Source organism: Sphaerulina musiva, assembly GCF_000320565.1.
Source record: "Sphaerulina musiva SO2202 unplaced genomic scaffold SEPMUscaffold_2, whole genome shotgun sequence".
Taxonomy (NCBI): Eukaryota; Fungi; Ascomycota; class Dothideomycetes; order Mycosphaerellales; family Mycosphaerellaceae; genus Sphaerulina; species Sphaerulina musiva.
The window spans coordinates 3,046,013-3,073,725 of record NW_016017384.1 but is presented as its reverse complement, the minus strand read 5'-3'; the positions used below and the strand labels follow the sequence as shown (position 1 = coordinate 3,073,725).

Genomic DNA, 27,713 nt, shown 5'->3' with positions numbered 1-27,713 from the left:
GGGAGGTGTATACTGCCAAGGCTACACGACCTTCGCCGAGAATAGCTAGATTCCAATCAAACATCCATACTTCACTTGACCAAACTAGAGAGATATATATATATTATAAGTTGTCGTTAACCCAACGAGATAGCAAGTAGACCATTTTGATCGTACGATTCGCGCGCACAACATGGGAAAATAATACTGCCTAGGTTCCTCCATTCTAGTACCTAATATATTACTATATCGATCGATCGACCTCGAAAAGAGAGAGATATATATATATTACAAGTTGTCGTCGACCTAGCGAGATACTAAGTAGACCATTTTGATCGCACGATTCGCGCGTACAACATAGGAAAACAATGGTGCCCAGGTTCCTCCATTATACTATAAGAAATAATACTTTATCGATCGATTTACGACAAAGGGGGTTTTCTCTATACTTGAAAGGAACCATTGTTCACTTATAGTATTTTTATCTCGCTCATTGTCTTATAGTATCGCTATTGTCTCTTCGTATTGACCTGTAGCAGCTATATATCCCTCTACTTCTGTAGAGATGCTCGCTATAACCTCACTTCACTACACCACATACCTCACTACACCATACACCACATACCACACACCACACACCACACACTACACACCACACACCACACACTACCCACCACCTACTACCCACCACATACCACCTACCACCCACCACCCACTACCTACCACCTACCACCCACCACCCACTACCTACCACACACTACCCACCACCCACCACCCACCACACACCACACACCACCCACCACACACCACACACTATGGCCGTTGCCCTTGTACAGACAGCGCGTACAGCAATAGCGTTGGTCCAGCATGATGACGACTGCTCAGTATGGCTGGTAGCCGTTAGGCCATTGAGGGAATTCCTGGACGTCCTACCAACAGAAGAAACCCCTGTCCTTCTCGTTACCCAGAGTGTGCTCTGTTTTAAAAACGCCAACGATCGCCAACGATATGGCGTTGCACCTGGGGCATCGGTGTGGTCAGTAATGAAGCCGGCCTTACAACATCAAAGAGCCGATATCCCACGGGTATTTCTTTGCGCCAGCCAATACCAATCATATGGTATAGCCAATGCCTCCAACCAATGGCATTGTGTACTGGTAATGAAACTCCAAGGACACTGGCATATCTATTCCACAGGTGGAGTGGCTGAACAAGATATAACGAGAGGAACGACAAGGATTATCGCACTTCAGGGTATGGCGGTGGTTCAATTTCTTCTTAGGAGCTACACTTCAAGGCAGAGGGCAACAGTATATGTAAGGGATGGGCCGATTGGACGGTGCGTCGTCGAGTCGCTGGAGGCAATGATTGAGATTTTCGAGGCCGCGGTAGTTAATGGACTTGTAGGTAATGAGATCGTTGAGCATATGGGGCAAGGAAGGAGAGCAGTAGCTATATCTCCATAGAGAGATATAAGCAGGAGCAGCGGCGACAGTAGCGGCGACAGTAGTATAGGAATATCGATCGAGCTGTATTATACATTATTATCTCTTCTTCCGCTTCGAATTAGTATCTCTTCTTCTGCTTCTACATTACCACCGACGCCCCTCTGGAAGTAGATCTTGATTGTATGGTGTATGCGGATACCCATACGACGACGGCTGCGTCCTAGAGTCGTGGACGAAACGCTCTGGCATCTGCGCCGGCCGGTCGAGTCTCGAGAGCGCACCTTGAACGAAGTTTTCCAGTTCCTTCTCTCTTCCTACGGCTAGCAGCGACATACCAATACTAACACGATATGCTTCGGGCCCAACCCAATCCAACACCTCCATCTTCCGGTCGAACGTAAGCATAGGTAAGAAGGTCGCGTCTAACACTCTATCCGACAGGAGCTCCATATCGCTCTTCTGCCGCGGCGGCGGTAGCGTAGCACGAATCTCCTGGGTTTTCAGATACTCGGCAAGTGTCCTGTTGAACGGCTCAAGTGCTTTTTGGGCTGCTGTAGACTGTAGTTTCTCAGCGGCAGCAACGCGGTGTACTCGTTTCTTCGCAGCGTCCGCTTCTGCTCTCTTCTTGGCCCGTATATGTTCCTTCTCAGCTCGCCGTGCGACGATCGCACTACGCTCAATATCTGACAGCTCGTCTAGGTCAACGTCGTCGTCGTTGTCCGAATCCGTACTCGAATCGTCGATAACCATAGTATCTGCGTCCTCCTGCGGAGCGACGAGATCTGCGGCAGTAGCAGCTTCGTCACCAGTTGCCATCTCATCACCGACGAGCTCTTCCATATAGTGCTTCCATTGCGGCTCAGTACCGTCCATAAACCGATGGCACTCGGGGTACGCTGCCTCGTGCGCTTCCCTAGCGGCAGCGACAGCGGTTGGTGCTCTATCTGGAGGGCCATTGTAACCAGAAGCATGTGATAGGTGTCGTAGCCAAATACCCCAAGTCGGCTTGATATCGTTCTGCCATTTGGCCTTCAAAGATTCGCTAGTAAAGTGAATTTTGAACTCTTCGCGCATTACTAACGCGATCGCCAGTAGATCACTGCTACGGAAGTTCTTTCCATGTGTCTGTTTGGCCTTGGAATCGATCAAACGCCTCAAGAAGAAGTCGATATGAGTGTCCTCGTACCGCGATAATTCGGGGTATTTTGGTATGTCCTTTGCCTTCTTCGCGTCGCGTATCGCTTTACGCTTTGCAGCGGCCTTCGTTTGAGTCGCGGTTCTCGTTTTTTTGACGCCTCGGGGCTTCTTGGTAGCGCTTGGCGGCATAGGCGGCATTGTGATATAATAGCAACAGCTGGAAAGAGGTAGATAAAATAAAATAGATATAATAGTAGAACTCGGCCGATACGACGCGTCTGGATAGAGATGAATAGAACGACACGTAGGAGGTACGACACGTCTCGGATGATAGTGTGTTAAATTAGCCAAGGCGGCAATACAGTGGGTTCTACGGCGACGACGGCGCGGAGACAAGGGTATCCCTATAGAACTATTGACAGGTGTCTACTCAGCTATCGTTACTATCGACAGATGGACGCTGACGATAATTTCCGACAACTATCGACAATTTAACTATCGACATATCGACAGAGTAGACGAGGCCTAATGATGTACCTAAGAGGTACTAAATCATAAACGGCATCAAACAACGAGTCTAGTCTGGCGACCCAATCGTAAGCTCCCGTCTTCGCAGTATACATCACATCGAGTCTAACGCCCTACAAACGTCTTCACGCATCGGAGCGTGTGAGACCAGTCTGACCAGACTACGGTATCCAACCTGGGGTATCCTAGCAGTTTGCAAGGGTACCTTACCTACCCTTACTTTTAGCAAAATCTCACGGCTTCAAGGCTCAAGAGAACAAACGGCCCGCTCATCCCTATACTAGTACCGGATACCTAAGGTATGTACCTACTGGTGTACTGTAGGACCTAGGTAATAAGTACATAGGTATACCTAGGTACACACTCCGATGCGCGAAAGACCGCTATCTTGTCCGCCAGAAAGCAGAAAGTCAGCATCCAGCCTCCGATGGTGGTGGCCAAGCACTAGTTTCTGTAGGTATGTAAGCTGCGCTGCCCTAGGTTGTACATGTACGTGTGGAACCACAACAGATACGTCTAGTTTCACACGGGCAGTCGGCCCCGGACTGCTGCTGCGTCCGAAATCCGTGAAATGGTGTTTGACTTACATCCCGACAGAGAAAATGACTGCGAATCAGGATGAGATCTGTCGAAGTCCTCGGAATGCGCACCTGCTGGTGAGGGCAGCCTTTCGAGTCGTCTCATTATGTTGACCTATATACAGATGTGGATATCTATATCCACGATGAATACCTCCGCTCCGCGAATGAGGCCGGTCATTGGGCCAGAAGGTCTTTCTCATAACGATGCTGTCTCCTAACTTGAGCAATGGGTATACCACCAGCGCCACGCTAAACCATCAAATAAAACGAGAGTCATAATCGCCATTCCCAGCGTGCCCTACTCGTCAGGCGGAGCAGGCTGAACGTCGTTAGGCGGTGTATGTCTGCTCGAGCTAGGCGTAACTCCAGTTCTAAGGGGTGGTGTCTGATGTGAAGGGGTCCGTCTCGGGGGAGCTGGAACAACAATGGTCCCTGCATTGCGACCATTCACTGGAGAAATGTCATCAGCGCGAGGAGGTCCAGTCCCGCCGACAGACATCTGAGATGATGGCACTACAGCAGAACCAGTGTCGGGCAGTCGGACTGAGCTGCCGTCTGGCTGACTGGAGGCTGGCGCCCATCTATTCGACTGGCTATTTGCAGTCAACGTCGTTGAACCCGTTCCCTTAGAGCCAGGTGGATCTTGCCTGTATACGAGCTGTAAAGGTGTTGTCGCAGGTGTCTGGTCAACTGAACTCCACGTGCGATGACCGCCTCGAGGTTGTGCGGGAATGACAGTGACTGGGAGTTCCGCCTCCTGTCTGCTTTCCGTGCCAGTCTCCGGCGCCTTGGTACCTTTGCGGTTCCGCAAGTCCCATCGTGGAGGTTCCTTGCCAGGTGTAGACACCCTCTGGCCGGCTGCCTGCCGTGCTTTTTGTACTTCTGTAGGCGGTGAAGTGCGTTTCCGCTTGAAGGGATTGGACACCGCATTCCATAACCTGTTGTTACCGCGCTGCACATTGGGTCGGATCTCGTCATCATCAACATCCGCTACATCTTTCACGCCTAGCTCTCGGTTCTGCAATCCTCGTGGTTGATCCCCTTGTCCGGCTGCGCCGCTGCGGTCTGCGTTTGCTCTTCTTCGTATCGGCTGCGGCACATCCGCGATCGGGTGATATCGGACCACATATAAAGTGCTGGCTGCACTCGTCGTATCAGCCCTGCTTATGGGACTGGCGACCTGGGGCGGTGGCGTCGGACCTCCAAGGACAGAGGAATCGTGCGGCGGCTGCTGCATCGCAAGACCATTTCCAGGTCGGAGATTGTCATTGCTGGTCAGGACGGACTCGTTGTGTGCCCGTCCGAGGGGAAAGTGAGAAGGTGACTGCTGATGCCTTGACCGGAACCGCTGAGTGACACCATTCAAGCCGTGCCCTCGCTCCACAGTAGTGGACATGTTACCACCGCCATTTGGATCGTCGTCTCGTCGTCTCCGGAAGTTTCGCCTCAAATTGCGGGACTCGGTCCATGCTACGTTTTCTTCCGGCATCACGTCGACCATCTCGTCTCCATCAAAGATCTCTCTCCCCAAGATACCATCCTTTTTGTCGTCTCGCTCGAGTGCCTCTATCCTTTCCACCCACTCCCAGACTATGACACTAGCAGCAGCAGCTCCAACCCAGCGGAAGTAGTCGCCCCAACCAGCCACATCTTCGTTGGCAACATCAGTTATGAAGAAGACGACCGGCGTAAGTATAGATACAATAGAGATAATCGCGATTAGCAGTATGTTTCGCATCTTGGAATGGTAGAAGGCATATCGCCTTTTCGTCAGTGAGTAGTATAGGACCCATGCGGCGTACAGCAGGCCCAGCGCTAGCTCGAACAGATATGACAGAGCAGGAATCGCATCAACGATGTTCCTGCCGTTAAGGACGTTGACACTGTAGAAGGAGTTTAGGCATGAGAAAATAGTGTCGAGCAAGATCAGCACGAATCCTATCCATTTGATGAGCACCTTTTCGCGATGTCGAGGGAAGAGCCTGATCAACGTCTGAACCTGTGCGAGCCAGAGGAAGATGTCCGATATAACGCGAGTGATCCGAATCTCGAGGGAGCCCAGAACAGCTTTCCGCAGAAGCGCAGCATCTGAAAAGCCCATGGAGTATTGATTTTCTGCCACTTCCAGAGTATCCGCGGAGGCTATGGTAAGAGATATGGCAACAGCCAGTGCTGCAACTTTTTGTAACCACGGTCTCGATCCTGTTCCTGTCACGCCCAGAACACCACCGTTCGCGCCGCCTATTATACCTCGTCCATTGCTAAATGCAGGCGCACCGGGGGCGCCGAAGAAGCCAGTCCTCGGTGTAATGGTGAGCATGACCACCAGGATCCATGCAATCACAGTCGCCGCGCTCACGACATACACCATCGGTATGGTGGACGCGTAGAATGGGTCTCTCAGGTGGTCGACGGTGAAGACATCGCCGGCTCGCGTGCCAGTGCACTCGGGCTGGAAGATGACATCGGTAGTGAGGGTGATGGCGGCGTCATTTGCCAGCGACAGCACGCCGTTCGAAGGGAGGGTGAACGGCGTGCAGTGCGCCTGGTCATCGGTGCTGGTGGTCATCGTGGGAAGATCCCATAGCTGGCGCGGTTCGAGATGCGCTCCGCCTTGAAACATGGGTCGAGTCGGTGTCTTCGTAATGATGCTGAGCGAAGGCTTGGCTTGGCGTGGCGCCCGTGGTTTCCTCACGGCGGCCACATCGAGCGCCGCGAATGCGTCAGATCAGGAGTATCGGCGGGCGAAGTGGGCGCATGTGTGTGTGTGTGTGTATGGATGTGTAGGTGTGTAGGTGGGTTGATGTGGGAGCGTCGCAAGTGAAGACCGGTACAGCGGAGGGTGCGAAAGTGGTTTGGAAGTGGTGGTGGGAGTATGTCGAGAGGTGAACGAAGCATGGATGATGCAGTGGCAGTGGCTCCCAGCGAGCGCGGAGGCAGGCTCGACCGTGCGACCGCCGACCGACCCAGTGGACCCACAAGATGGGCGATGGCAGGCGCGAAATTAAGCTTCCAGGGTCCCGTGAAAAAAGATCCCGCGTGCCGGCCAGCACGAGGGGCAATCCATGCACTACCTAGTAGTGCTGTGCAGTGTGCAGTGTGGAGGATAGCAGTATGCAAGTACATCCATTGTACCCGTACCTTATGTATACAGTACTTTAGTCAACTAGTCATCATCAACTCCAAACCGAAAAGCACATGGAACACGCACTTGAGACTGCAGCCAAGCAGCTTGGTACGGAGATGACCCTCATCTTTTTCGCACACTCGGACTTCGGATGAACGAAGCGAAAAGAACCACTTGTGAGCGGTATGCTTGCACGACTCCTTGGCTTGCCGATCGTCCATCTTATTCTTATTCTTATTCCTGTTCACGCTCTCGCACCCCAGCTTACAGAGACCTCTGGTCAACACCGGGTCGATTCGGCGGCAACTTAACAACCACTGCGTTGGCGGGCCTCGGCACCTGACGAAGATATGCTCGTCTTTCACGCCTTGAAGCATCTTCCGCGGAACTCTGAACGAAGCTGAGCGACGCAAACTTACATACGGTACCTACCACAATAACCTTACTGTAGCACCGTATTTTGAGTGCGACCCTCATTCCACTTAACGTACTCGGAAACTCATCATTAGCCTGGTTTGCCTTGCTGGGTACCAGGTACAGTAGCAATTTCTGCGCACTCACTCACTCACTCCTAGGGCGGTTAGTAGTAGCACACTGCCACACTGAAGGTTAGTCCTTTTGGATTCTACCTGGTATCCATAGTAGGAATAGAACCAATGCTGCAAAAGCTCTGGAGTCTAGACCAGTCCAAAGCAGCAGACTTTCATCCCTCTTTCCGAGGAGTCGAGGACAGACTCTCCGCATGCATTGAAGCTTAAAATACAGACACCTACCTACCTACCTGAACATGCACATGCACCTTAGTTGCTTAGGTAACCTATCGTCATCGCAAGAGCTTCTACATTACAAAGCACTTCAGGACAACCTGGAAGCCGTTCCGTTGCTTCTTCCATGAGGGAGGCAGGTAGACTGAGCTATTCCCATAATAAGGTAATTACCATCATAATGGCAGACAAAACCATCAAGACCTTGCATCCTTTCCTACAAGAGAATATCACGAAAGTGTCCTCCGGCGGCACAATCAAGAGCTTCTCACATGATCAAGGGTCAGGGCCTGTCCTCTGTATGGTCCATGGCTGGCCTCAAAGCTCATACATGTGGCGACATGTGGTATCAGACTTGAAGGACAAGACATCGCTCTTCATACCAGAACTGCCAGGATACGGCTTCTCATCGCTGCCGCCGAAGCATGACAAGCGCACCGTCGGCAACCTCATCATTGAAGCTTTGCAACAAGTGTTTACAAAGGCTCGGCCGATCATTTGGTGTGGCCACGATCGAGGAGGCACGCAACCATCTTTCTGTCAGCCATGTCGTCTTGCTGACAAACGCCATAGGTAGGATCGGACATCGACTTATTGTAGACAACAACCCCTCACACAAAATCACCTCCGCGATCATCATCGACATCGTTCCCACCAAAGAACAATGGGACGTATTCGCAAACCCAGCTGCAAGTGCTGCCTACTACCATTGGCCCTTCCTCGCCACACCCACAGCACCTCGAATGATTGAGGCCATGGGCCATGGAGTATGGACCAAAATGAATCTCGAACGCTCCAAAGGCGCCTCTGAAGCCGGCACAGCCAAATTCCAAGAACACGATGCCATTGAGCATTACTGCCACCAATTCACCAGCCCCGAAAGCATCGAAGGCTCTTGCGGAGATTACGCAGCTGGCGCTTTCGAGGATGTCGACGAGCAAAAGAAAGACCAAGCCGCCGGGAAGAAAGTCTCCATTCCCTTAATGGTCATATGGTCTGCTTCCAACTTGGGCCGAATGCATAATGTTCCACAAGTCTGGTCGCAGTGGGTGGAAAAAGCGGATGAGGTGCGATTTGAACCGATTACAGACGGCTTTGGCCATTATTTGCCTGAAGAGTGTCCCGATCGCGTTCAACCTTTGCTGGTAGATTGGATTGAGAAGTATTCCAAGTAGAAAACGGGCGGAGAAGATGCCAAGGCGTAAATTTACGAAGCAGATCAATAAGGTAGGTAATAGTCGAGCTATAGGTACTTGAACATCCTTGAATGAGAAATCTGAAGCTGGGTGCTGCTTGATCACAACAAAGTAATCTCCCGAGAGTACATGCATAATAAATTCTGTGTCCTCTGGTTATTATTATCTCAGTGTTCTCGTACTGACGGGCTCTATCCCTATTCACGTCGTGGTCGTCGCTGACTCGCTTCCATTTGAGAGACATCATTAGGGTTATATTAGGGTTGACATAAATCCATGGGATTCTCATGTGTTTGCAACATCTCTACCACAGCAGCGGAACGAATTAGTACACAACAAGGTAGGCAGAGATGGTGTGCGTGCCTCCGCTGTTTGGTGATTGCTTAGTAAATTTAGCTGGACTCTGAAGTATGGCACACTACCCAGGTACCTACCTTAGGTAGGCAAGGTACGATCGAATCCACGTTGTTGGGAGTGAGTTTAAGAACAGTACACTTGAATTGATTCGGGTGGACCTTGGGCAACGACGGCAGCAGTCTGTATGCGCTGCCACCTGTGCTGTGGAATTATTTTGAACTGTGTAAAGGAGGTACTATCCGACTCCTGACGAGCCGGCATGGCCGCGGCGTTATTGAGCGCCTTCGTAGCCTGCAGTCGGTGATATGCTCAGAGCAGAAGAGCCAACCGGCTGTCCTCGTGTGGCCAGGAGAAGGATGGGTATGAAGATGAGACCGGAGTCGCGAAATGGTGTGGCCGGTGTTGCGAGCGCATTCGAGACTCACTTGGCGCATTCTCTTGCATAGCCTTGTTCATTCATCGTCGACATCTGCCTGCACGAATGGGTTGGCGATTTCCTCGCTACCGTCCACTGGGCTGATGAGAACAAGCAATGTTCCTCTGGCTACTAGCAGACCGAGGTTTCTTGTACTGGTGTTGCCCTCTTCATCTAATCGCACAGCGAGTCAGCTCATGTCTTGCGGCCTAATCATCACGCCTGCTCACCTCTCGTCGTCTCCTTGACATTGTCAAGCACCAAATTCATCAGCTGGTCAAACCCCTTGAGAGTGCCGGTCACTAGGTAGGTAGTCCACGTATTAGTACCAGGTAACATTCCAAACGACGACCCTTTTTTGAGACGAGCACATACCTTCTCGGCCACCATTGAACTTGACGGTAATGCCTTTCTCTAGGTACTTTGAAAGATCCAGAATGTTTTCCTTTTTCCGCTCGCTATTTGGAGCATGTCCGCCACCACGACCTCCCCGATCTCCGCCACCGCCACCTCTCCCACGTCCCTCACCACGACCACGTCCGCCGCCTCTGAATTGGCCGCGTTCTGCCATGGTGTCTATGGTGTTGATACGCTTGGCCTGCAAGGTTGTCCGGGCTCGCGACGTCGTTGCTGCGGCTCAAAGTTTATGTGGGATGGGTGGGCGCTCCACTGCCCGGCGCCAGGCACACAGCGCGAGAGGTTGTGTCAAGAAAGTCGTGGTGGCCACCTGCACTGGCACCTCCATGTTCCATGATTGCTGCCCGTCAAACCAGCCCGTGGACACCTCAACCAACCCGCGGCCGACACCTTCACCCTCTCCTCCCGCGTCCCCTCTCCACCGTGCCAGCGACCTGCCGGGTCGGCGACATTGTCGGCGCCCAGCAGCACATCACCACCTCATGAACTTACCGGTGCATGCGACGGCACCACATCTGTGTCGCTGCAGGTGGACAGGCCTGGGTGGAGAGCGCGGGCGGGCGGCGGGAGGAACAGACACAGCTTGGAGCAGTCGAGGATGCATCGACTTTATGCCCCGTGGCCGACGGTACGCAGCGTAGCAGCGGCGGGGAGGATCTGGGATCGCGTCGTGTAGGTACCTATTCCGCTGAACCTGCCCCGAACACAGCTGTGGCCGGGCGTCCAGTATCACACACACCCATTCATGATCACTGCCGTACAGGACAGCAGACGCGTCGCCGAGAGATGCAGGTAGGTCATCACCGTGAGAAGTGGGCATCAAGCCACCAGCCATCAGCAGCACGATGGTCCGCGCCGCACCAACAGCCTGCGCCCACGCCGCCGGGCAGGGAATCAACTTCCGTCCGTCAGTGAGCCACAGAGCGGGCGGAGGCTGCGTCTGCGTGCCCACACCCACGTCCGGCTCGCCGCCGCGAAGGCGCCATCGCCCTCCCTCCCCTCCCCTCCCCTCCTCCCATCCCATATCCCGTCCCTCTGCTCCCTCCTTTTCCTTTTCCCGTCCTCAGGTCACCAATTCTTCCACTGCCGCATATCATGCTGGACGCCGGCGACATCATCACCACCACCGCCGCCGCCACCGCCCCGTCGGGCGACGCCGCCACCGCTGCTGCTGCATCTGTCAAGCGCAAGCGCAGCCCGTCCACAAGCTCGATATCCGCGCCCGTGGCCAAAGTCGCAAAGACGAGCAGCCAGTTGAGCATCAATTACCTCGCACGGCAGACGGTTGACGACCTGCCACTTATCAGCAAAGACGACACGCTTCCCAACCTAATACACTTGCTCGCGGCGTACAGCAATATTCTCGACCGGCACGAGTCATTGGCCTCAAATTTGGGTGCCAGACCTCTCGGGCCCATTCTGATCAAGCGCTTCGAACGCTGCTTTGATGCGCCTCCAAAGATCGTGGCTAGTCACCACAAACATGCGACTGGAGACCCGGCAGAAACCAGCCACACTATCACATGGTTGGAAGTCATTGAATTCGCTCGTTCGCACCCGGGCCAATTCACACTCGATACTTTCTCCGAAGGCAGGAGAGTATGCCAGTTCTACTATCCACAGAAGCAGCTTCGCGTGCAGATCAGCGAGGAAGATTTCCTCTTCATCAACAGCGGACGTTGCCAGGAGCTCATACCACCTCTGCCAATATGGGAGGACGAAGAGAAGGAGGTGGCCACCTGCGATGTTCTCGAGGTAAAGCTTAAAGAGCTGACCAATGTTGCGGACATGATCGCAGCGCGCACACGACAGCTCAGTCACAGATTGAAAGGGCGACGTACTGCGATCCTCGAGAGGAGAGCAGAGGGAGGCAGTGGGACACCAGCGAAGGCTACCGCACCTCAAACAACAACAGCTCCACCTCCGTCCTTGACTTCTGGTTTCGTAGCTGTCAATTCGACATCGACGAACGGCAAGCCAGCTATTGATAGCGTGGAGCCAACTATGGGATCGAATGCAGCAGTTCGTAATGAGCTCATGCGCCATTTCGAGAGCTTGCCGCACAACCAGGGACTGTCAAAATCACATGCCAGAAACCACTCTGCGACAGCGATCGATGCCTCACGACAGACCCCAAAGCCCATGGACCTCAGCAGCGTGACGCAGAATGATGGCGCCATGTCTACCACGTCCTCTGTGTCACCTGCGCCTCACAACGTGTTTAACGATAACCTTCCCTACGCTGCCGATGGCACCCAGGCAACTACGAGCACGCATGTGCATCGACCTTCCATGAGCAATGGGAATCAGTACTCTAGTAGCGGTACGCCTCTCAAGCACAACTTCAGTCGCCCACTGCCTCCTGCTCTCGAGAGCAGTCAGCCATTTCGACCACTCTGCCAGGCTCACATGGACGGTCTCCCTCGCGGGACCAGAGTCATGCCACCATGCGATCGATGCCGTAGATTGCGCATGGATTGTGTCAAGAATTTGACTTCGTGCGCCGGCTGCACGAGAAAGCACGCGCGTTGCCACTGGCGGGATGTGTCCCGCGATGAGCTCGGAGCTTTAGACCAATTTAACGAATTTGCTTATCCACCTTCAGGAGAGTTTGCATCGACCAACGGAATACTCCACAGCAATGGTCATGGCAGCGACAATGGCGACCACAACGAGGAGAGCGACGACGATGATAGCAACCCTCTCGAGGACCTGGAGGCTCTTGGTGAGAAAGCAGAGCAGGAAAATCAAATCCGAGAGGACGAGGAGGGCTTGCGCAACGCAAAGGAACTTGCGCGGCAAGGCTGGGAGGACAGTCTGCGTGATCCGCAGACCCATGTTGATGTTGACGAAACTGTCGAGATCCACCACGCATCAGAGCCGGCACCTGCAAGCGATGTTGATGTTGAGGGCCGTGATGGTCCCAAGACACCTGTAGTAGACGACGCTGCGCTGCCCGAATATGCGCCACTCGACAGCGCAGCAGACTCAATGGTCAGATCACATCCAGAGCTGGATATTAAGGTATCACCATCGGCAGACTCCGGAAATGTGAGCACGCTGCCGAACTCCGAGACCGCGATCACGAATGGTTTTCGGGCCGTGAATGATATCACGAATCATGGCATGGCTCCGAGCGGGACTGGATGGCGAGCGATATGAGGGTTCCATGATACTACGCACTTCTGACCGAATTATTACTAGCCTCTCGCGATGCACCATGTAGATGCCAGAAAAGTTGCTAGACCTTTGCTCAACCACTTCTCGGTCCTTTCTCCACATCATACAGAGATGCTGTGCCTTTGTACAGCCGCCGCAGAAGTGGATTCGGCGGCAGATCACTCAATGGTGATCATCAAAGAGATCGTGGGGCATTCATAGACAGGCCTCAGTATAACAGTAAGTGGTGGTGGAGTACAGCGGAATAGAATACCGGGCATGCACCGATCCACTGATGCGCCAAGCCCTGTCACGTCGAATACTGTCATCAAGCTGCTATTACTGGTACCTCCTACCTCCTACCACCATTCCGACTGTAGGCAGAGCACGAGTCATGTGTACCTTATGCAGCTTGTGAAGGACGACAGCGTCCAGAGGCAATTATGTCTTGCATGACACTAGTATTCACGATGCCCAGACCGACAGACGGTCTCTAATGTTACACCGACAAATGTGACACGGCCCCCTCAGGAACACCACCATTCAGTGTGTCGCCCACACAGTCAATATATCAAGAATTGCGGGTCTCCGTGCTCAGACGGGGCCACAGGCTGAACATTGCGGCTCTCCACCTAAGTGCGGCTGTACCAGCATATGGGTGCCCACCTGAGCTGGATCAGCAACATGGACGATGCGGTTCCTGAAACGTCGTCGCTGATTATTCATTTGGACACTCCAGTCGATGATGGTGACCAGAGCGTTCCACTTGCAGCGCTTGGTGAGCGGACCGCACGTCTTGAAATAACAGCGGATAGGGTTAGTCGCATGAACACGATGCCATGCAGACTGCCGCGACATTACGATAGAGATCGGAGTGCATATTTGGGACGTCTAGACGGGGCGTCTAGATTGTCAGTGGCGAGTAAGTCCAATACCATTCTCCAATGTCACCCTTCAACTTCTTTGAGAGTGATGTGTGAAAAGATGGGCATATGTACGTGCATGTCGATCACACCACGCTGGGGCACATATTTGGAGTGTCCGAGCGTTACAACTAACACTATGAGAATGAATCTATTCGCCGACAGCGGGTGTGTACGACATAGGTTGTGCAACCTCAGTGGTATCCACACGCACTCCATCAACTCGGTGCAAAATGGCATCACAACCACCTATGGCCAGCTCTTCTTACATCTATCTCTACAGCAAGAGAAGTCATCGAAAGACTTGTGACAGCCTGAGGTCCAATATGCCACGAATGAGACCCACGGCTTCTGGCAGTGACAGATGCCATTGTCCGACGAGATCTCGCGTGCTTCGACGGGACGGCAGATTGGTTGGCATCGTCAGGAAACCGGGAACTCCAGATGTTTGGCGCCACCAATGCTTTACGATGCCTAAACCGGTCGCAGCGTGCATACCTTGACCTCGGCTGGGAGAACGAGAGAACCCACTTGCCTGGACGCCGGCCAGTGATATCGGATCGCTCTTCATGTTGCAAAGCCATTGCGCTATAGGTGGACCTCTTCGAGATCCGCACTGCAGCAGATGTGTGAGCGCCGCCAACCTGGCCACTCGGATACCATCTGCCAAAAAAGGTCCAATCGCTGCTCGATCAGTCTTTGAAACAGTCTGTGCTCTGTCGACCACAAGGTAGCATTCGCAGACCGCCTCGAAGACCATCATTTCATCGACATCGCAACAATGCTGTGAAGCAGACGAGCGCATGAGGAAACGTTGAGGAAAGAATCCGATTGTTTACGACACAGCGTCTCTCGATCTCGGTGGACAATCGGAGAGAACGGCACACGTCGAGGAAGGCATTTGCCGGTACAGTTGCATTCCATTGCTGAGGCGTTCATGACCACTGACGTTGCAGTGAGCTGTCCACCCTGACGCTCTGCTACCTATTCCGAGTTGCCGGAGTATCTATGCTGTACAAGGACCTGGCCTGCAAGGTGACAGTTCGTGATCTCTCATCAGCTGGGGCCGCACAAATACTTATTCTCAGCAAGGTCCCGGGCTTCGTCGTTGCAGAAAATCATACCTTGCGAGTTTTAGAAACCGTGTGAAGAAAAGTCTCCCGTTCAAAGACGAGTCCGAACCCCTTGCATAGCCTGCAACAATCCGGAGCTCAACTGCTGGAGATTAGGTCAGTAGAGACGAGGTCGGGGTGGTGGTACCTGGCATTTACCTTTGCATTCGACCACGGCTGACTGGACCATACAGAGCGTTGCCCAGGCCACCTTCTTCGTGCCACCCTAGCATTGCTATACCTTTCGTCGTTCCACGAGCACTCGAGAGACAGCGTAAAGCTGCCGTTGTACTGTGGTCAGTCTCCCGATAGCCTGCCCCAGACAGTTGTGCCCATGCCAGACGCCTCAAACTCTAAAAGCCACATCCTTTCCCCATCTACTCCTGAGTACACTCTTTCTCATCGATCAAGGTCATCTGTACAATATTTACTTGGGTCATACGGAGGTACTTGTCTTGTGTGTCGACTCACATGGACAATGGCGTTGATGAACACTATGCTGATTGTGTTGCGCAGTTTACGCCATGTCAAACCACACCACTCCAACTCGCACAGGTCGCGGCATCGTCGTGCCTGGCATCGACACAAGTAGCATCCACGATCAGAAGCCGGACTCGACACACAACTCTTTCAATGGATGGCCTCTCACACCACCATCAGCAGCTGCGCAAGATTCAAGGCGGCCTTCGAATGCTTGCTCGCTCCAGTCTGAGCATTCTGGGCCGTCTTCAATCTCGAGCTTCTCACAACCGCCAACACCTGTACATTCCATGGTGAACTCTACCGAGGACTTTGGGCATTGGTCCGACTCTGCTGATATGGCCGCCGCCATACCTGGCCACCTGCCGTCGACTTGTGCGCTTCCCATGTACAGCACGGCGTTTGCGACGCATGGGCTACCAAACAGTGCATCGAAGATGTCTATGCAGATGTCAACAACGTCGCCAATACGCAACGATGCCTGGCAACCGGAACCATTCGGCGCGACCGTGCAGCACGGCTTCACACAGGGTCTTGATCAGCACGTGGCTTCACAGTCCATGTACGGTAACCCGTCGACTTCGATTGTAGGATCTTTAGATCACTCTCCCTTTTCAGAGTACAATCCCAGTACGTATACTGGTGGATCCTTCTCCCAGCTTCCACCAACCGTCGTTCCGTCGGAACTGGGTCCCCAGGACTTTCCAATGGAGCATTATGACTACAGCCAAAATGATGACATGGTTCATGGCTTCGGCGAAAGTTTCACTTCGAACGGCTCCCACCATAGTGACTACCAATATGTTGGACCAGAGAGTCCAGACGACGCCTATATGGTTACCACGGACGACAACTATGTGTTTGTGAAGGAAGAGCTCACAAAGACTCCTTCCAGGTCATCGGAATCAACATACCGTGGTTCCAGGGCATCCGAATCAACATACCGTGGCCATCAACAGAGTCCGGTTCAAAGGCGCCACTCCAAGAAGGTGCGAAAGTCTATTGCTTCTGGCAGAGAGTTTGGTAAGTATAGCACACCGCACTTCGATGTCCGCTTGGAAGGAAAGCCGTTTTCCCTCAGATTTGACGCCGTGACTGGTCGAGCTGTCACTCTTCCTCAAGGCCCCAGTAATGGGAAGCCCCACAAGTGCCGTGTGACGGACGAGGACGGTCAGCCTGTTAAGGACAAGGACGGCAACGCATGCTCTGCCAGGTTCGATCGCGCAGAGCACCTCAAGCGCCATGAGCTTTCGCACACAGCTGCGCGGCCTTTTCCATGTGTTCTTGCACCTTGCAAGGCGCGTATGGGACGTTCCGACAACGCCGCAGACCATTACCGAACACATTTGAGGCCTCATTCCAAAAGCCGAAACCCATACGTCACCTTTGAAAAGTTGGAGCGTGCGATGCGTGCTCACCCAGCGTATAGCGGCGAAAACCATTTGAAGGCTACCAAATTGCTCAATAACCTGCGGAGGAAAATGGATCATGTCGAAGGCGCACTTTGCGCGGATATGGAAGAGAAAACTCGTGGTCTGTTCCGAGACTGACAGATTTACTGTCCCCCCGAGAGCAGCGAGTGCGATGTATTAACGTAACGGCTGGTTCAATATGTACTATCATGGTAAACGGTAATGAATGGGAAGAGAGAAAAATGGGACGCGCAACAGAACAGGAACAGGACCAGCAAAGGGCAGTCAGGGGGGTGGCAAACTTTTGTTCTTTGGCTTCTTCTTCGTCTTCTTTCTTCTTCTTTTTTTTTCTTCTTCCTTTTTATGGACACGAATTTCGGAATACCCACACGGCAGGGCTCTAGTCAAAGTTTTTTTGGGCGGGAGAGGGGGGGGTTTTCTCTTTTCAAAAGAAAGGTTCGGTTGGACACTCCTTACCCAGTGTAACTCTAGTATCTAGTTTAGTGGTTGTGCTCTTTTGAAAGAGAGGGGAGAGGGGGAGGGGGAGGAAGAAAGAGGGAGAGAAGGTGGGGGGGGGGGGGGGGGGGGGGGTAGAGAAAGAGAGAGGTCGTCAAAGGTGCACAGGAGGAAAAGTTGGTGGGTGCTGCTGCCATCTTGACTACCATGCACGCACGCACGCGCACGCAAGCTTCATCGGGCGTATCTATGTACTACTTAGCTTGATTTATTTTATCAAACAAAGGTAGAGGAGAAGAGGAGAGAGGCTATGAATATATCCTATAGCAGCGTGGTCAATTTGTACATGTTACAAAAACAACAACAAGGCACATTTGCTGCTCAAGTCTCATCAAGATGCTGTTGAAGAGTGATGATGATGATGCTGCTGTTATGGCACCATCAAGACAAAGGAGGTTGATTTCTGAACAACCACCAGAAAAGAGAAAAAAGCACATCCACATGTAGAGATATATATCTACGTCGTATACCGAAACGACCGATCCTCCTTATCAGTCCGATCCGCACCCTCCTCAAACCCTCCTCCATTCCCATCTCCCCCCTCTCGTTCCCTCTGCCGATTATCTCTCCAACACAAATACCAATAACTCGGCACAACCAAATACACCAAACCCCAATCCACCAGCGCACAAATCACACCAGCGCGATATCTCGGCGGCTGCGTCCACAACTGCGGCGCCGCAATACACCCCGTACTATACCCGACAAAAAACACGGCATTGACGCAAGCTTTTTTCGTATTTCCTCGTACATTACTCGCGGATAATGACATGAGAATACTGAATTGCGAACTAATGACTGATGCGAGCCAACTCGCGATGATGATTCCCCAGCCGCTGGATAATGGAGGGAGAATGGTGAGGAGGATACAACCCGTCAAGGGGACGATGCAGAGGAGGAGAACGATGAGATTGCGGCGCTGAGGGAATTGTATGCAGCCTGCGATTCCGAGCCAGATGAAGAGGATTTGGATGGCTCCCGAGGGAGAGCCGTAGAGGAGAGTTTGCGAGGGAGTGTAGCCGAGATTTTTAATGACGAGACTCGCGAATGTGAGGACGGGAGAGCTAAAAGTGACGAGGAGACCGAAGAGGAAGACGTGGAAAGTTTTGCAGTCGAAAAAGGCTTCGGAGAATTGTTGCAGGGAAAAAGAAGTTTTGTCGCCGCCGTCGTGTTGGGAGAAGAGTCTTTGGGAGGCGATTTTGCGTTCGGAGGGCGTGAGGAACCAGGCTGTGTCCGGGCCTGAGGGCATGGCGCAGAAGAAGAGAATTCCTGCGAAAATGGTGATGGCGCCGCAGACGAGGAACATGATTCGCCAGGGCGCGAGACTGAGATGGTTGAGATGTTCGCCGATTCCATACATCATTAAGGAGCCGACGATTTGGGCCAGTCCGTTGCATGTTACCTAATTTTACGACATGAATTAGCAAAGCAAGCATAAATCACTCAATTCTGTTGGAGAGGATGAACAATTTTTTCCCTTTCTCATATATTGATAATATAATGGAAAATCAAAAATAAGAAAAAAAAAAAAAAAAAAAAAAAAAAATCAAAACCTACCCACATGCCCACCCGCAAAGGATGTTCATCCTTTTTATACCAAATCGACGTAATAGTAATAAACGCCGGACTCACCGCGCCCTCTGCAAACCCCAGGAGACAGCGCACAGCAGCAAACCCGGCAAAATTCTGCGGCGCAGCCAAACACATGCACACACCACCCCATACAATGACGGTGAGCGCCACAAATTTGGCAATGGGGAAGCGACTCATGAGATAAATAAAGGGCCCTTCGGAAGCGAGTTGGGCGAGATAGAAGCAGCTCGTGAGCCAGCTGAATTGATGCGAGCTGAGATGGAGATCGGTGAGGAGACCGTAGACGGATGCGTAGGAGAGGGATTGTTTGTCGAGGTATTGTGTGAAGAAGACGAGACACATCTGTTTTGATTATTGAAAAAAAGGGGATTGGTCAGCTGGAGAATGAATTTTGTGGTTTCTGGCATGGGCTCGTCGATCAAAAGAGGTACGAACCATAGGTAGAACAATCAAATCAATCTTGCGTAGGACTCGTTTCTCGGCTGCTTTGTCTTCTTCTTCGTCCTGTAGAGAAACCCCTTGTTGTTGGTGGTGGTGATAGTCGACATTTTCGCTGCCGACCTGCTGCGTGATGGGAACTTTCTTCTCGTCGTCACATGTACTTGTAAGCATGCTGTAAATATTCCGATAATAAAGCTGATTTGAATCCTTGACTATAGGAGGCAGATTGAGTGAAATATGAGTACCTGTCAAAAAGACTGACTGACACCTACAACTAGACGATAACTAGGTACTTACAGATCTGATAGGGCAAGCGAGCAACGTGCATACCTACCTTACGGATATAAAACTGTTTGTTATAGCGGTGGTGGTGGTGATGGTGGCCGTAGCTTGGCCGACGTTAGGCGTGGCCGTGGTATTGTTCCACTTCTTATCGGCACTCATATCACACCCAAACTTGGGCGTACCTCCATCAACAAACATTACACAGGGATGGATTCTCGTCTTATCCGTATCAAATTAGGAAGAAGAAAAAAAGACCTCTCAAAGTGCATACCTTATACACGCAATAAATAAAATCAGAAAATCAGAAAAAGAAGAACAAGAACAACAAGAACAACAAGAATCTCGGCAGAAACCTCGGTCGCACAGACCACTTTATTTTTTTCTCCCCCCGTCCGTCCTCCCCTACCTTCCTCCCTCCCTCCCTCCCTCCCGAGCCGCCGCCGGCGACAACAACAACAACAACAATTAAGGAGGAGCTAAGAGAGTTTTTAGTTTCTGATTATTAAATGACCAACGCCAACGCCAACGCCAACAACAACCTTCTTCACCACCACCACCACCGCCGCCGCGAAGACGACGACCACCTCACTATCGTCATCAGAGGTGTACATCCACTAATACCTCCACAGGCGGATACCAACAACAACAACGCGACAATGACTCCTCCTCCTCCTTCTCTTCCAGCGCCTCCCCTCAAACCCTGGACGACAAGCATACCTCGAAAACGATATCGACTTATTGATGCGAAATTGATCGGTAAGTTATTTTACTTATTTTTCTACTTTTCTACTTTTTTTAAATTTTTACTTTTCTACTTTTTACCCTGATTTAGAGTAGACAAAGGACATACGGTAGTCTGTAGAAGCACAAGGTATCAGGGGAAAAAAAATGAGATTACCGATATATAGATTATGACTGATATGATTGAAAAAATAGATCCCAAAGATGGTTCTCTCCACGAACACGTCACCATCGACATCAAAGACGGCATCATTCATCGCATGACGAAACTGGATTCGGGCCCGACCGGTCCCCACGACGAAGTGTTCAAATGGACGAATAATGAACAAATGACCATGATTAATCTGGAAGGGAGATTTCTATTACCCGGTCTCATCGACTGTCATGTACACTTGGCCACTCCGCCGGGAGAGGATGGCCTCAAGGATACGATGAATCAACACCCCGATACCGCCTTGCTTCGTCAGCCATATCTCGCTCGCGAAATTCTGAAGCGCGGTTTCACCACGATCCGTGATTGTGGTGGCGCGGGCTTGGCCGTCAAGGAAGCCCTCGCCGAAGGTCTGTATCCAGGGCCGAGGCTGTTCATTGCCGGACATGGCATTTCGCAGACGGGTGGGCATGGAGATATGCGCTCTTCCAAGGACGATGAGTATGCGTGTTGTGGGGGCAACACGCGAGGTCTGGGCAGGATCGCAGATGGTGTCGAGCAGTGTCTGCACGCCGCACGCGAAGAGTTACGACAGGGCGCCGATTTCTTGAAAGTGATGCTGTCGGGAGGAGTGGTATCGCCGACGGATAAGCTCACTAATCTCCAGTATACCCCCGAAGAGATTCGAGCCTTCACCAAAGTCGCCAGCGATTCGGGGACATGGGTGACTGCGCACGCCTACACTCCAGCCGCCATCCGCAATGCTGTCGAGAACGGTGTGCTGGGCATCGAGCACGGCAATCTGATTGACGAACCAACAGCCGAGTTGATGGCCAAGCACAACGTGTTCTTAACTCCCACCCTGGTAAGTCGATTGCCTTTGAACCATGTCGTCAGACCGCTGATCAGTTGTTAGATCACATATCAGACCATGGCCAGTAAGGAGTTCGGGACTTTCCTACCGCCATCGATTGCTACCAAGAACTTGCAGGTCTTGGAAGCGGGTCTGCGCAGCATCCAAATCGCCGACAAGGCCGGTGTGACCATGTGCTATGGAACCGACCTCCTTGGACCGCTCGAAGTCATGCAGGCCAGCGAGTTCTCCCTCCGAAAGCAGGCGGGTCTGTCAAATCTCAAGATCATCCAGAGCGCGACCGTCAATGCCGCACGCATGCTGCGCCAGGACGACAAGCTGGGGCGGATCAAGGAAGGATACATTGCCGATCTGATCATCTTGAACGCAAACCCGCTCGAGGACGTGGAGGTCCTGGCGAGGCCGCAGAAGCACTTGCTCGCTGTGATCAAAGATGGCAGGGTCCTCCATAGCAGATGGTCGAAGCTGTTCCCAGATACCGAGCAAGCTGCTGTGATTGAGTAGCGTGGTTGCGAGTACTAGTGATTTGCCAGAAAGAGCTGCGTAAAGCAGCAGCTTCTGCAGCCAAGCTTCACTTCGTGAAAGGCGCGATCGGGTCCACTGTGAGATCCACAACGTCCAAGTGCCAAATCTCGTACTTCATGGCCTCGCTCTTGTCAACCAAGGTGATTTCCCGACCCGCTTCGACCGATCCGTCTTCGAGCAAGATCTCCGTGGGTCCACCAATCTTGTAGCAAAAGTCCGCTAAGCAGATGAATTCCAAGTGCCGTGGAGGACGCTTGCCCATTTCTCGGCTCATCACCCACATTCTTTGCTCGTGTGTCCATTGAGCAAAGTGTTGCCGGAGATATTCATTATCGAGTATGCGCAAGCACCGTAGGTTGACCAACGAGGGCGTCAGAAGGCGAAACGCAGTGTGATCAGCACTATCCACTGCGATTCCCAATTGCTCGAGCTGCGGACAATGGCTGATGAGATCCGCGAAATCCTCTTGCGTGACTGCCCATGAGTCACTGAGGAGCAAGTGCTTCAGCGTAGCCCCGTGCTTTCGTCCAAGAACATGGAGATACTCTTTCCCCAATGCCACCCAATCCGCGTCTTTCAACGGATCGTAAGGCGTGAGCGGTGTCGTCTCGACGCTAGGCGTATGCGGACTCGCAGAGTTCCCGTTCGAAGAGGGCGTGAAGCCCGTTCGCTGGCGGTGCGCGTTGCTCGGCAAGTACACATATTTCAGGCCAACTTTGGCGTTCTGTATAACCTTGATGTGCTGTAGGGACAATTCGTTGCATCGCACACGTTCGAATGTTACCGCCAAATCTGGTGGAACATCCTTCCATGTGTCGTCTACAAAGACGGTCCGGGGATCGTTTCCAACGAACGAGTCCAGAAAGGTGACGCTCTTGCAAACATCCGGGTCGAAAATCGCATCTAGACCAAGCACATTAGGTCCAAACCAGTTCTGTAACGCGAAGTGCTTGATATTCAGCCGATAATTGGCTTTGTGGCATCGTCCAAAGTAGGTATTGAAATTTATGATGGACTCCGCCTCAGCTCGCATTCGTGGGGAGAAGTGCAAGCGCACATCCTCCAGCTTCTTGCTCTGGAGCATGAGCAGGCTGATGTCATCCGGATAACATAGAGGATCGATATCGAGAGCCTTGAACACTCGCAGATTCGTCATGGCTGGGACGAGCACAGATGGCCGCGGAACTCGCACCGAGGGGAACTTCAGAGTGAGACTGGTGAGATTGGTGTGTGAGGCCAGCCCTAGGTATAAGGTCTTGAGCGGCTTGCATTCCAGCTCCCAGCAGAAAGACTTCAGCTTCGTCATCTTATCTGTCGCAGCGCGAAGGATAATGTTCAGCATCATCGAACTGTCAGGAATTCTGCCCTTTGCAAAGTCTTCCACGCCCGTCTCCTGCCATTTGCCCTATTCGATGGATCAGTGTCCGCATTCTTCTTCTTCTTCCTCATCATTATCGTCATTGTCATCGTCGTCATCATCATGACCGGCTCTCCCAATCCTCCTCGACTCACCCATAGCCGGAATTCCTCCACCAAAGCAGCATGCCCTCTTGTTGTCAGCCCATTCAATCCCATCATGAAGGGGCTTCCGCTCCCAAAACCCTCCGGTCGCCCGTTGACATAGCGCATCTCCCCGTACGAATGCAGAGTAACACGCCGGTACAGCTGCGGCAGAGTCATGTAATACAACAATCTGCAAGACCGCGTGACTCTTGCGATATCCCCCACGTCGTCCAGGTACGAGACAATGTGCGCGACCAAGTTGAGCGGCAAGGTGGTCGCTGGACGCTGTCCGCCGCCGCCAAAAGGAGGAGCGGTGCTGGCGGCGGGCGAAGTGTAGACCAGCATAGGGGGCACCTTGCGATATGAGCCAGTCATGCTGGAATGGCGCATGGGAGCGCCCATATCGGCCCTCTTGGGGGGCGCATCGGGGCTTCGAGCACGCTTCATCTTGGAGGGCCGGCGGGGGCGGTGGAGGTGAAGGCGGCGGAAAGAAGGGGGTGGTGGTGGTCGTCGTCGTCGGCCAGCGCAGTCACTCGCATGTTGTGTGCGGATATCATGTACATGAGGCAGAGGTGCGATGACTGCGATCTGGCAAGACTGGCATTGTGTGCACTGTGCAGGTGCAGCAAAGCAAGAGCTGGGCGGGGGGCAAGGCTTACCCTGTACAGAAAGCCAACAAAATCGTCCATATCGAGAAATAAGAGCACCGCCCCGGCTACGATAGCCCAAGTGACGGTAGGCTCGGTAGTCCCAGAAGGTTAGGTACTTGTTGTAGAACTAGTGAATATTGGTGGTCAAGCGCAGCTCTTCCAGCATGTATCACTCTAAGCACTCCTTGGTTTTAGCTTAGTTCTCTTCTCGCCGTTCCAGCCCAGCCACGCCTTACCACGACCGGCGTGCGATCTGCCCTCATATATAAGAGAAGTTAATCGCCGTACACTCGGCCTCGCCGACTGGACCTTTTTTTTTGGTTTTCCGCATCTTGCTTGCTTGGCCTCACCACCGTCCAAGCCTCATATTGTGCATACGCACATACCGTGTTGCTGCGCAATCGTGTCCCAACGATGATGGGATGAAACGTGCTCCACGAGCACCACGAGCGCTGAGACCAACCGCCAGGAAAGCAATCTTATTCCCTGCTCGCACCTACAGGACTATATACACCGGCTCCCTAGACAAGCTGAAATCTTAACGAGGACTTGCAAGGATGGCCACACTCCTCGACAGCCGCGACCAAGAACAAGAAGCTCAAGAACAGAAACAAGAAGAAGAAGAGCAAACGGCAGAAGAAGAGGCTGAGGATGAAGATGACAGTGATGACAGTGATCCCATACGAAGCCTCATCCAGGCCTACCACGCGCTAAATCCTGCTGTCGTCGATGAGCTTACTGCTGAGCCTACCCCGTTGCAAATGATGCACTATGTCGCCAAGAATAGACCCTTCGTGGTGCGCAAGGGTGCTGGCCACTGGCGAGCTGTACACGCCTGGAACAGTGCATATCTGCGACAGGTCATGATTGGTCGACACGTGCGCGTGGCCATCACACCGACCGGGTAGGTTGATTTTCTCGCTAAAACAACTCCGCCTGCAAACAATGTTGTGTGGTTTGATTCTGTGTGATGCTGTGACGGTGATCCTTGTGAGCTGAAGTTTCATGTCACAGAAATGCAGACGGCGTGGTGGAAGATGAGCGAGGAGGACATTTGATGTTGGTGGAACCATATGAGAAGAGTGAGACGTTTGACGACTTTTTGGACCATGTTCAAGCCGATGCCGGGTTTTCCGAGCAGGAGCGGAAAAACAGGAATGTTCGGTATTGCCAGACTCGTGCGTATTGCTGCCAATAACCATGACCAGACGTAGATCGAGTCCCACACCGCGCTGACCAGTAGATTAGAAAACGACAATCTGCGTGACGAGTATGCAGCTCTCTTCCACGATGTGCCCAACGACATCAACTTTGCCAGCACAGCCTTGAATCTAGAACCAGATGCCGTGAATTTCTGGCTCGGCAACGAGAGATCCGTCACAGCACTGCACAGAGACAACTACGAAAACATCTATGTCCAAATCCGAGGACAGAAACACTTCACTCTGCTGTCTCCGGTCGAGATGCCCTGCGTCAACGAAACTCCGATTCGATTTGCGAGATATCAGCCTGTCTCTGATGAAGATGCACTCCAGGTCGAATTGAAACCGCGACTCGACCCCGCAGGTGAACCGATACCAACCCCCATATGGGACCCAGATGAGCCGAAGGCGAGAGCCACGGCATACTCCAGATTTGCGAAGCCTCTGCACGTGACCCTCGAGGAAGGGGACATGATGTACTTGCCTGCGATGTGGTATCATAAAGTTGCGCAGAGCACCGGTGGGGAGGACTTTTCCTGCGCCGTGAATTACTGGTACGACATGGATTTCAGCGGCACTTTTTGGATTCAAAATGGCTTTCTGCGCGACATGGTCCAAGCTGCTGCGAAGCAAGTCCAATATCCGGAGCTTCGGCTAGGCGATGCAAGCTGAGCATGCACCCACAATATCGCTTATCAGACAGAATAATGATGCTGCTCCAAGCAGCATGTGCTGTGGAGCCACTCATTTGTTTAGCGTCTATGCAGAGCTCAGACGTCCAGACAAACCACTACTGCATTGCACTGTCCGTAGCTAGTTTGGTTTCGGATCTAGGAACATCGAGGCATGGTAAACTGACGACGGCTGCTTCACTGAGATTCCCGGTCATTGCACCTCCACAACGAAATGGCGAACTTACTTTCGTACCGAGCGCCTCGCTCAGCTATTACAGCGAGCATACACGTAACTATGCCGCGAGGACGAAGGCTGTAGAATTTATCAGTGGGTAGTTTAGAGGGTGTTGCACATGATTGCCCGGGAATATGCTTCCACAGGATGGGTGACAGGAAAGGCTCCACACAATCATCTGCGTCGTTCTGCGCACTTCTGACATTTCTTCGTCTCCGTCTTATCACACTCGTCATATGTGGCAAAGTTGCATCGCCTGCGCCTCAGCGTCGAGAAGAGAAATTCGGAACCCGCGCTGGCTCGATCGTCTGGATTCGGGTAACTTTTCAGAAAATTGCTTTGAATTCGATGGTGTAGGTTCATCTTGCGACAGCAATGCCCGCCGATCCACATCGTAGCATAATGAATGTCTTCTTGACATATGCATCTTCGACTCCGTACCATGAGAGTCCATACTCTCCAGTACATAGATGTGCAGGTTTCGAGGCTTCTGGAAAAGCACAGCCGGTCGTTTGCTTCCAGCTCTTCACATGGCATACCCTCTTCCGAAACGCCAGCCAATGCAATTCAGATGCCAGATCCAAACCCATATTCATACACCTCATTCTCCTGCTTCACGACTCCCTCACATCCTCACACCATCTCTCGCCCGACCTCCACCTTTCTCTTTCCCACCCCCAGGTCTTCTCCACCTCGAGTCTTCCTCATTCGCAAGTCTCCCTCTTCAATTTTCCCCTACCCGCGGCGCTCTCCCCCAGTCCGCCTTACCCGCCACATCCTTAATATCCTCCAACTTACTCCCCATCTTCACCAAACTGTACCGAATCATTCTCGGATCCAGTCCCAACGTCCTTCTCACGGCGTGCTGTGTTCTGGCGCTCGAATCGAAGCGTAGAATGAAATAATGCCCTTCGCGATACGTCGCGCCTTGTTTTCGTGCGACGTTGGGGAGCGTGAAGGTGCCCCAGTTGGTGATGCCGCGGACGACGCCGCCGGCCGAGAGGATGATGTTGCCGGTCGTACGGGTGATACTGGGAGGGAAGGGTTAGATGCGTGAGCGCAGTGAGAATGAGGATGAGATGGGGGCGGATGGAGGAGGACGGACTCTTTGATTTCGTTGACGCTGCGGCCTGGACGGACCTGGAAGATGTGGTTGTTAGAATGCATGGTATAATTCCCGTGCGAGAAGATTCATCTAGACATACCACGCCGATGAGTTCGTAGAGCATTTTGGCTGTGAGAATGTGTATGCCTCCAAGCATCCATTCTACATTGAAGGTCAAAGTGC

General features: G+C 52.4%; 12 protein-coding genes across 12 annotated transcripts; 5 read left to right on the top strand and 7 right to left on the bottom strand.

Annotated features, from left to right (window-relative positions):
* Window positions 1-1,508: 1,508 nt before the first annotated feature.
* SEPMUDRAFT_124130 (uncharacterized protein) lies at window positions 1,509-2,829 on the bottom strand. The gene has a single exon (XM_016901885.1). It carries the CDS (start codon window positions 2,760-2,762, stop codon window positions 1,572-1,574), a length of 1,191 nt encoding a protein of 396 aa, XP_016764109.1. The 5' UTR covers window positions 2,763-2,829; the 3' UTR covers window positions 1,509-1,571.
* A 975-nt stretch (window positions 2,830-3,804) lies between these two features.
* On the bottom strand, window positions 3,805-6,416 carry SEPMUDRAFT_147699 (PalH-domain-containing protein). Its single transcript, XM_016904470.1, has one exon. The coding sequence runs from the start codon at window positions 6,294-6,296 to the stop codon at window positions 3,972-3,974; it is 2,325 nt and encodes a 774-aa protein (XP_016764108.1). The 5' UTR covers window positions 6,297-6,416; the 3' UTR covers window positions 3,805-3,971.
* A 1,329-nt stretch (window positions 6,417-7,745) lies between these two features.
* On the top strand, window positions 7,746-8,739 carry SEPMUDRAFT_139624 (alpha/beta-hydrolase; the record flags this gene model as incomplete). The annotated part of the gene is made up of 2 exons (XM_016902909.1): window positions 7,746-8,085; window positions 8,138-8,739. The coding sequence occupies 2 exons, from the start codon at window positions 7,746-7,748 to the stop codon at window positions 8,737-8,739; spliced, it is 942 nt and encodes a 313-aa protein (XP_016764107.1).
* A 366-nt stretch (window positions 8,740-9,105) lies between these two features.
* SEPMUDRAFT_147697 (U6 snRNA-associated Sm-like protein LSm7) lies at window positions 9,106-10,696 on the bottom strand. Its single transcript, XM_016904469.1, has 3 exons — window positions 9,908-10,696; window positions 9,763-9,834; window positions 9,106-9,706 (listed from the first exon to the last, which is right to left on the bottom strand). Exons 1-3 carry the CDS (start codon window positions 10,101-10,103, stop codon window positions 9,570-9,572), a joined length of 405 nt encoding a protein of 134 aa, XP_016764106.1. The 5' UTR covers window positions 10,104-10,696; the 3' UTR covers window positions 9,106-9,569.
* Window positions 10,697-10,794: 98 nt separating this feature from the next.
* On the top strand, window positions 10,795-13,617 carry SEPMUDRAFT_162042 (uncharacterized protein; the record flags this gene model as incomplete). The annotated part of the gene is made up of 3 exons (XM_016907976.1): window positions 10,795-10,860; window positions 11,135-12,764; window positions 12,828-13,617. 3 exons carry the CDS (start codon window positions 10,795-10,797, stop codon window positions 13,109-13,111), a joined length of 1,980 nt encoding a protein of 659 aa, XP_016764105.1. The 3' UTR covers window positions 13,112-13,617.
* A 706-nt stretch (window positions 13,618-14,323) lies between these two features.
* Window positions 14,324-14,836, bottom strand: SEPMUDRAFT_115041 (uncharacterized protein; the record flags this gene model as incomplete). The annotated part of the gene is made up of 1 exon (XM_016901124.1): window positions 14,324-14,836. The coding sequence occupies one exon, from the start codon at window positions 14,834-14,836 to the stop codon at window positions 14,324-14,326; it is 513 nt and encodes a 170-aa protein (XP_016764104.1).
* On the top strand, window positions 14,625-17,296 carry SEPMUDRAFT_147695 (uncharacterized protein). The gene is made up of 5 exons (XM_016904468.1): window positions 14,625-14,938; window positions 14,988-15,072; window positions 15,124-15,260; window positions 15,338-15,600; window positions 15,660-17,296. The coding sequence occupies exon 5, from the start codon at window positions 15,668-15,670 to the stop codon at window positions 17,171-17,173; it is 1,506 nt and encodes a 501-aa protein (XP_016764103.1). The 5' UTR covers window positions 14,625-14,938; window positions 14,988-15,072; window positions 15,124-15,260; window positions 15,338-15,600; window positions 15,660-15,667; the 3' UTR covers window positions 17,174-17,296.
* Window positions 17,297-18,002: 706 nt separating this feature from the next.
* On the bottom strand, window positions 18,003-19,756 carry SEPMUDRAFT_61408 (membrane transporter; the record flags this gene model as incomplete). Its single annotated transcript, XM_016909561.1, has 3 exons — window positions 18,003-18,953; window positions 19,109-19,486; window positions 19,580-19,756. 3 exons carry the CDS (start codon window positions 19,754-19,756, stop codon window positions 18,009-18,011), a joined length of 1,500 nt encoding a protein of 499 aa, XP_016764102.1. The 3' UTR covers window positions 18,003-18,008.
* Window positions 19,757-20,446: 690 nt separating this feature from the next.
* On the bottom strand, window positions 20,447-24,180 carry SEPMUDRAFT_147692 (uncharacterized protein). The gene is made up of 3 exons (XM_016904467.1): window positions 23,674-24,180; window positions 20,807-23,566; window positions 20,447-20,626 (listed from the first exon to the last, which is right to left on the bottom strand). Exons 1-2 carry the CDS (start codon window positions 24,109-24,111, stop codon window positions 22,208-22,210), a joined length of 1,797 nt encoding a protein of 598 aa, XP_016764101.1. The 5' UTR covers window positions 24,112-24,180; the 3' UTR covers window positions 20,447-20,626; window positions 20,807-22,207.
* On the top strand, window positions 20,447-24,180 carry SEPMUDRAFT_147691 (Amidohydro_1-domain-containing protein). Its single transcript, XM_016904466.1, has 4 exons — window positions 20,447-20,626; window positions 20,807-21,627; window positions 21,679-23,566; window positions 23,674-24,180. Exons 1-3 carry the CDS (start codon window positions 20,527-20,529, stop codon window positions 22,138-22,140), a joined length of 1,383 nt encoding a protein of 460 aa, XP_016764100.1. The 5' UTR covers window positions 20,447-20,526; the 3' UTR covers window positions 22,141-23,566; window positions 23,674-24,180.
* A 731-nt stretch (window positions 24,181-24,911) lies between these two features.
* Window positions 24,912-27,655, top strand: SEPMUDRAFT_147690 (Clavaminate synthase-like protein). The gene is made up of 5 exons (XM_016904465.1): window positions 24,912-25,218; window positions 25,329-25,492; window positions 25,563-27,456; window positions 27,531-27,565; window positions 27,631-27,655. The coding sequence occupies exons 1-3, from the start codon at window positions 25,076-25,078 to the stop codon at window positions 26,186-26,188; spliced, it is 933 nt and encodes a 310-aa protein (XP_016764098.1). The 5' UTR covers window positions 24,912-25,075; the 3' UTR covers window positions 26,189-27,456; window positions 27,531-27,565; window positions 27,631-27,655.
* Window positions 27,150-27,654, bottom strand: SEPMUDRAFT_115035 (uncharacterized protein; the record flags this gene model as incomplete). Its single annotated transcript, XM_016901123.1, has 3 exons — window positions 27,150-27,456; window positions 27,531-27,565; window positions 27,631-27,654. 3 exons carry the CDS (start codon window positions 27,652-27,654, stop codon window positions 27,150-27,152), a joined length of 366 nt encoding a protein of 121 aa, XP_016764099.1.
* Window positions 27,656-27,713: the final 58 nt, after the last annotated feature.

Excerpts from the sequence above, each read along its gene's own strand:
- SEPMUDRAFT_147690 (XM_016904465.1), top strand. The coding sequence starts at position 25,076 with ATGATGCACTATGTCGCCAAGAATAGACCCTTCGTGGTGCGCAAGGGT. Across the intron at positions 25,219-25,328 it reads GTGGCCATCACACCGACCGG|AAATGCAGACGGCGTGGTGG; the intron begins GTAGGTTGATTT and ends TTCATGTCACAG. Across the intron at positions 25,493-25,562 it reads TGTTCGGTATTGCCAGACTC|AAAACGACAATCTGCGTGAC; the intron begins GTGCGTATTGCT and ends CCAGTAGATTAG.
- SEPMUDRAFT_147699 (XM_016904470.1), bottom strand. The coding sequence starts at position 6,296 with ATGTTTCAAGGCGGAGCGCATCTCGAACCGCGCCAGCTATGGGATCTT.
- SEPMUDRAFT_147697 (XM_016904469.1), bottom strand. The coding sequence starts at position 10,103 with ATGGCAGAACGCGGCCAATTCAGAGGCGGCGGACGTGGTCGTGGTGAG. Across the intron at positions 9,835-9,907 it reads GTTCAATGGTGGCCGAGAAG|TGACCGGCACTCTCAAGGGG; the intron begins GTATGTGCTCGT and ends CTACCTACCTAG. Across the intron at positions 9,707-9,762 it reads TGTCAAGGAGACGACGAGAG|ATGAAGAGGGCAACACCAGT; the intron begins GTGAGCAGGCGT and ends CTGTGCGATTAG.
- SEPMUDRAFT_147692 (XM_016904467.1), bottom strand. The coding sequence starts at position 24,111 with ATGAAGCGTGCTCGAAGCCCCGATGCGCCCCCCAAGAGGGCCGATATG. Across the intron at positions 23,567-23,673 it reads TGGAGGAATTCCGGCTATGG|GGCAAATGGCAGGAGACGGG; the intron begins GTGAGTCGAGGA and ends TCCATCGAATAG.
- SEPMUDRAFT_147691 (XM_016904466.1), top strand. The coding sequence starts at position 20,527 with ATGACTCCTCCTCCTCCTTCTCTTCCAGCGCCTCCCCTCAAACCCTGG. Across the intron at positions 20,627-20,806 it reads TATTGATGCGAAATTGATCG|ATCCCAAAGATGGTTCTCTC; the intron begins GTAAGTTATTTT and ends TTGAAAAAATAG. Across the intron at positions 21,628-21,678 it reads TGTTCTTAACTCCCACCCTG|ATCACATATCAGACCATGGC; the intron begins GTAAGTCGATTG and ends ATCAGTTGTTAG.
- SEPMUDRAFT_124130 (XM_016901885.1), bottom strand. The coding sequence starts at position 2,762 with ATGCCGCCTATGCCGCCAAGCGCTACCAAGAAGCCCCGAGGCGTCAAA.
- SEPMUDRAFT_147695 (XM_016904468.1), top strand. The coding sequence starts at position 15,668 with ATGTCAAACCACACCACTCCAACTCGCACAGGTCGCGGCATCGTCGTG.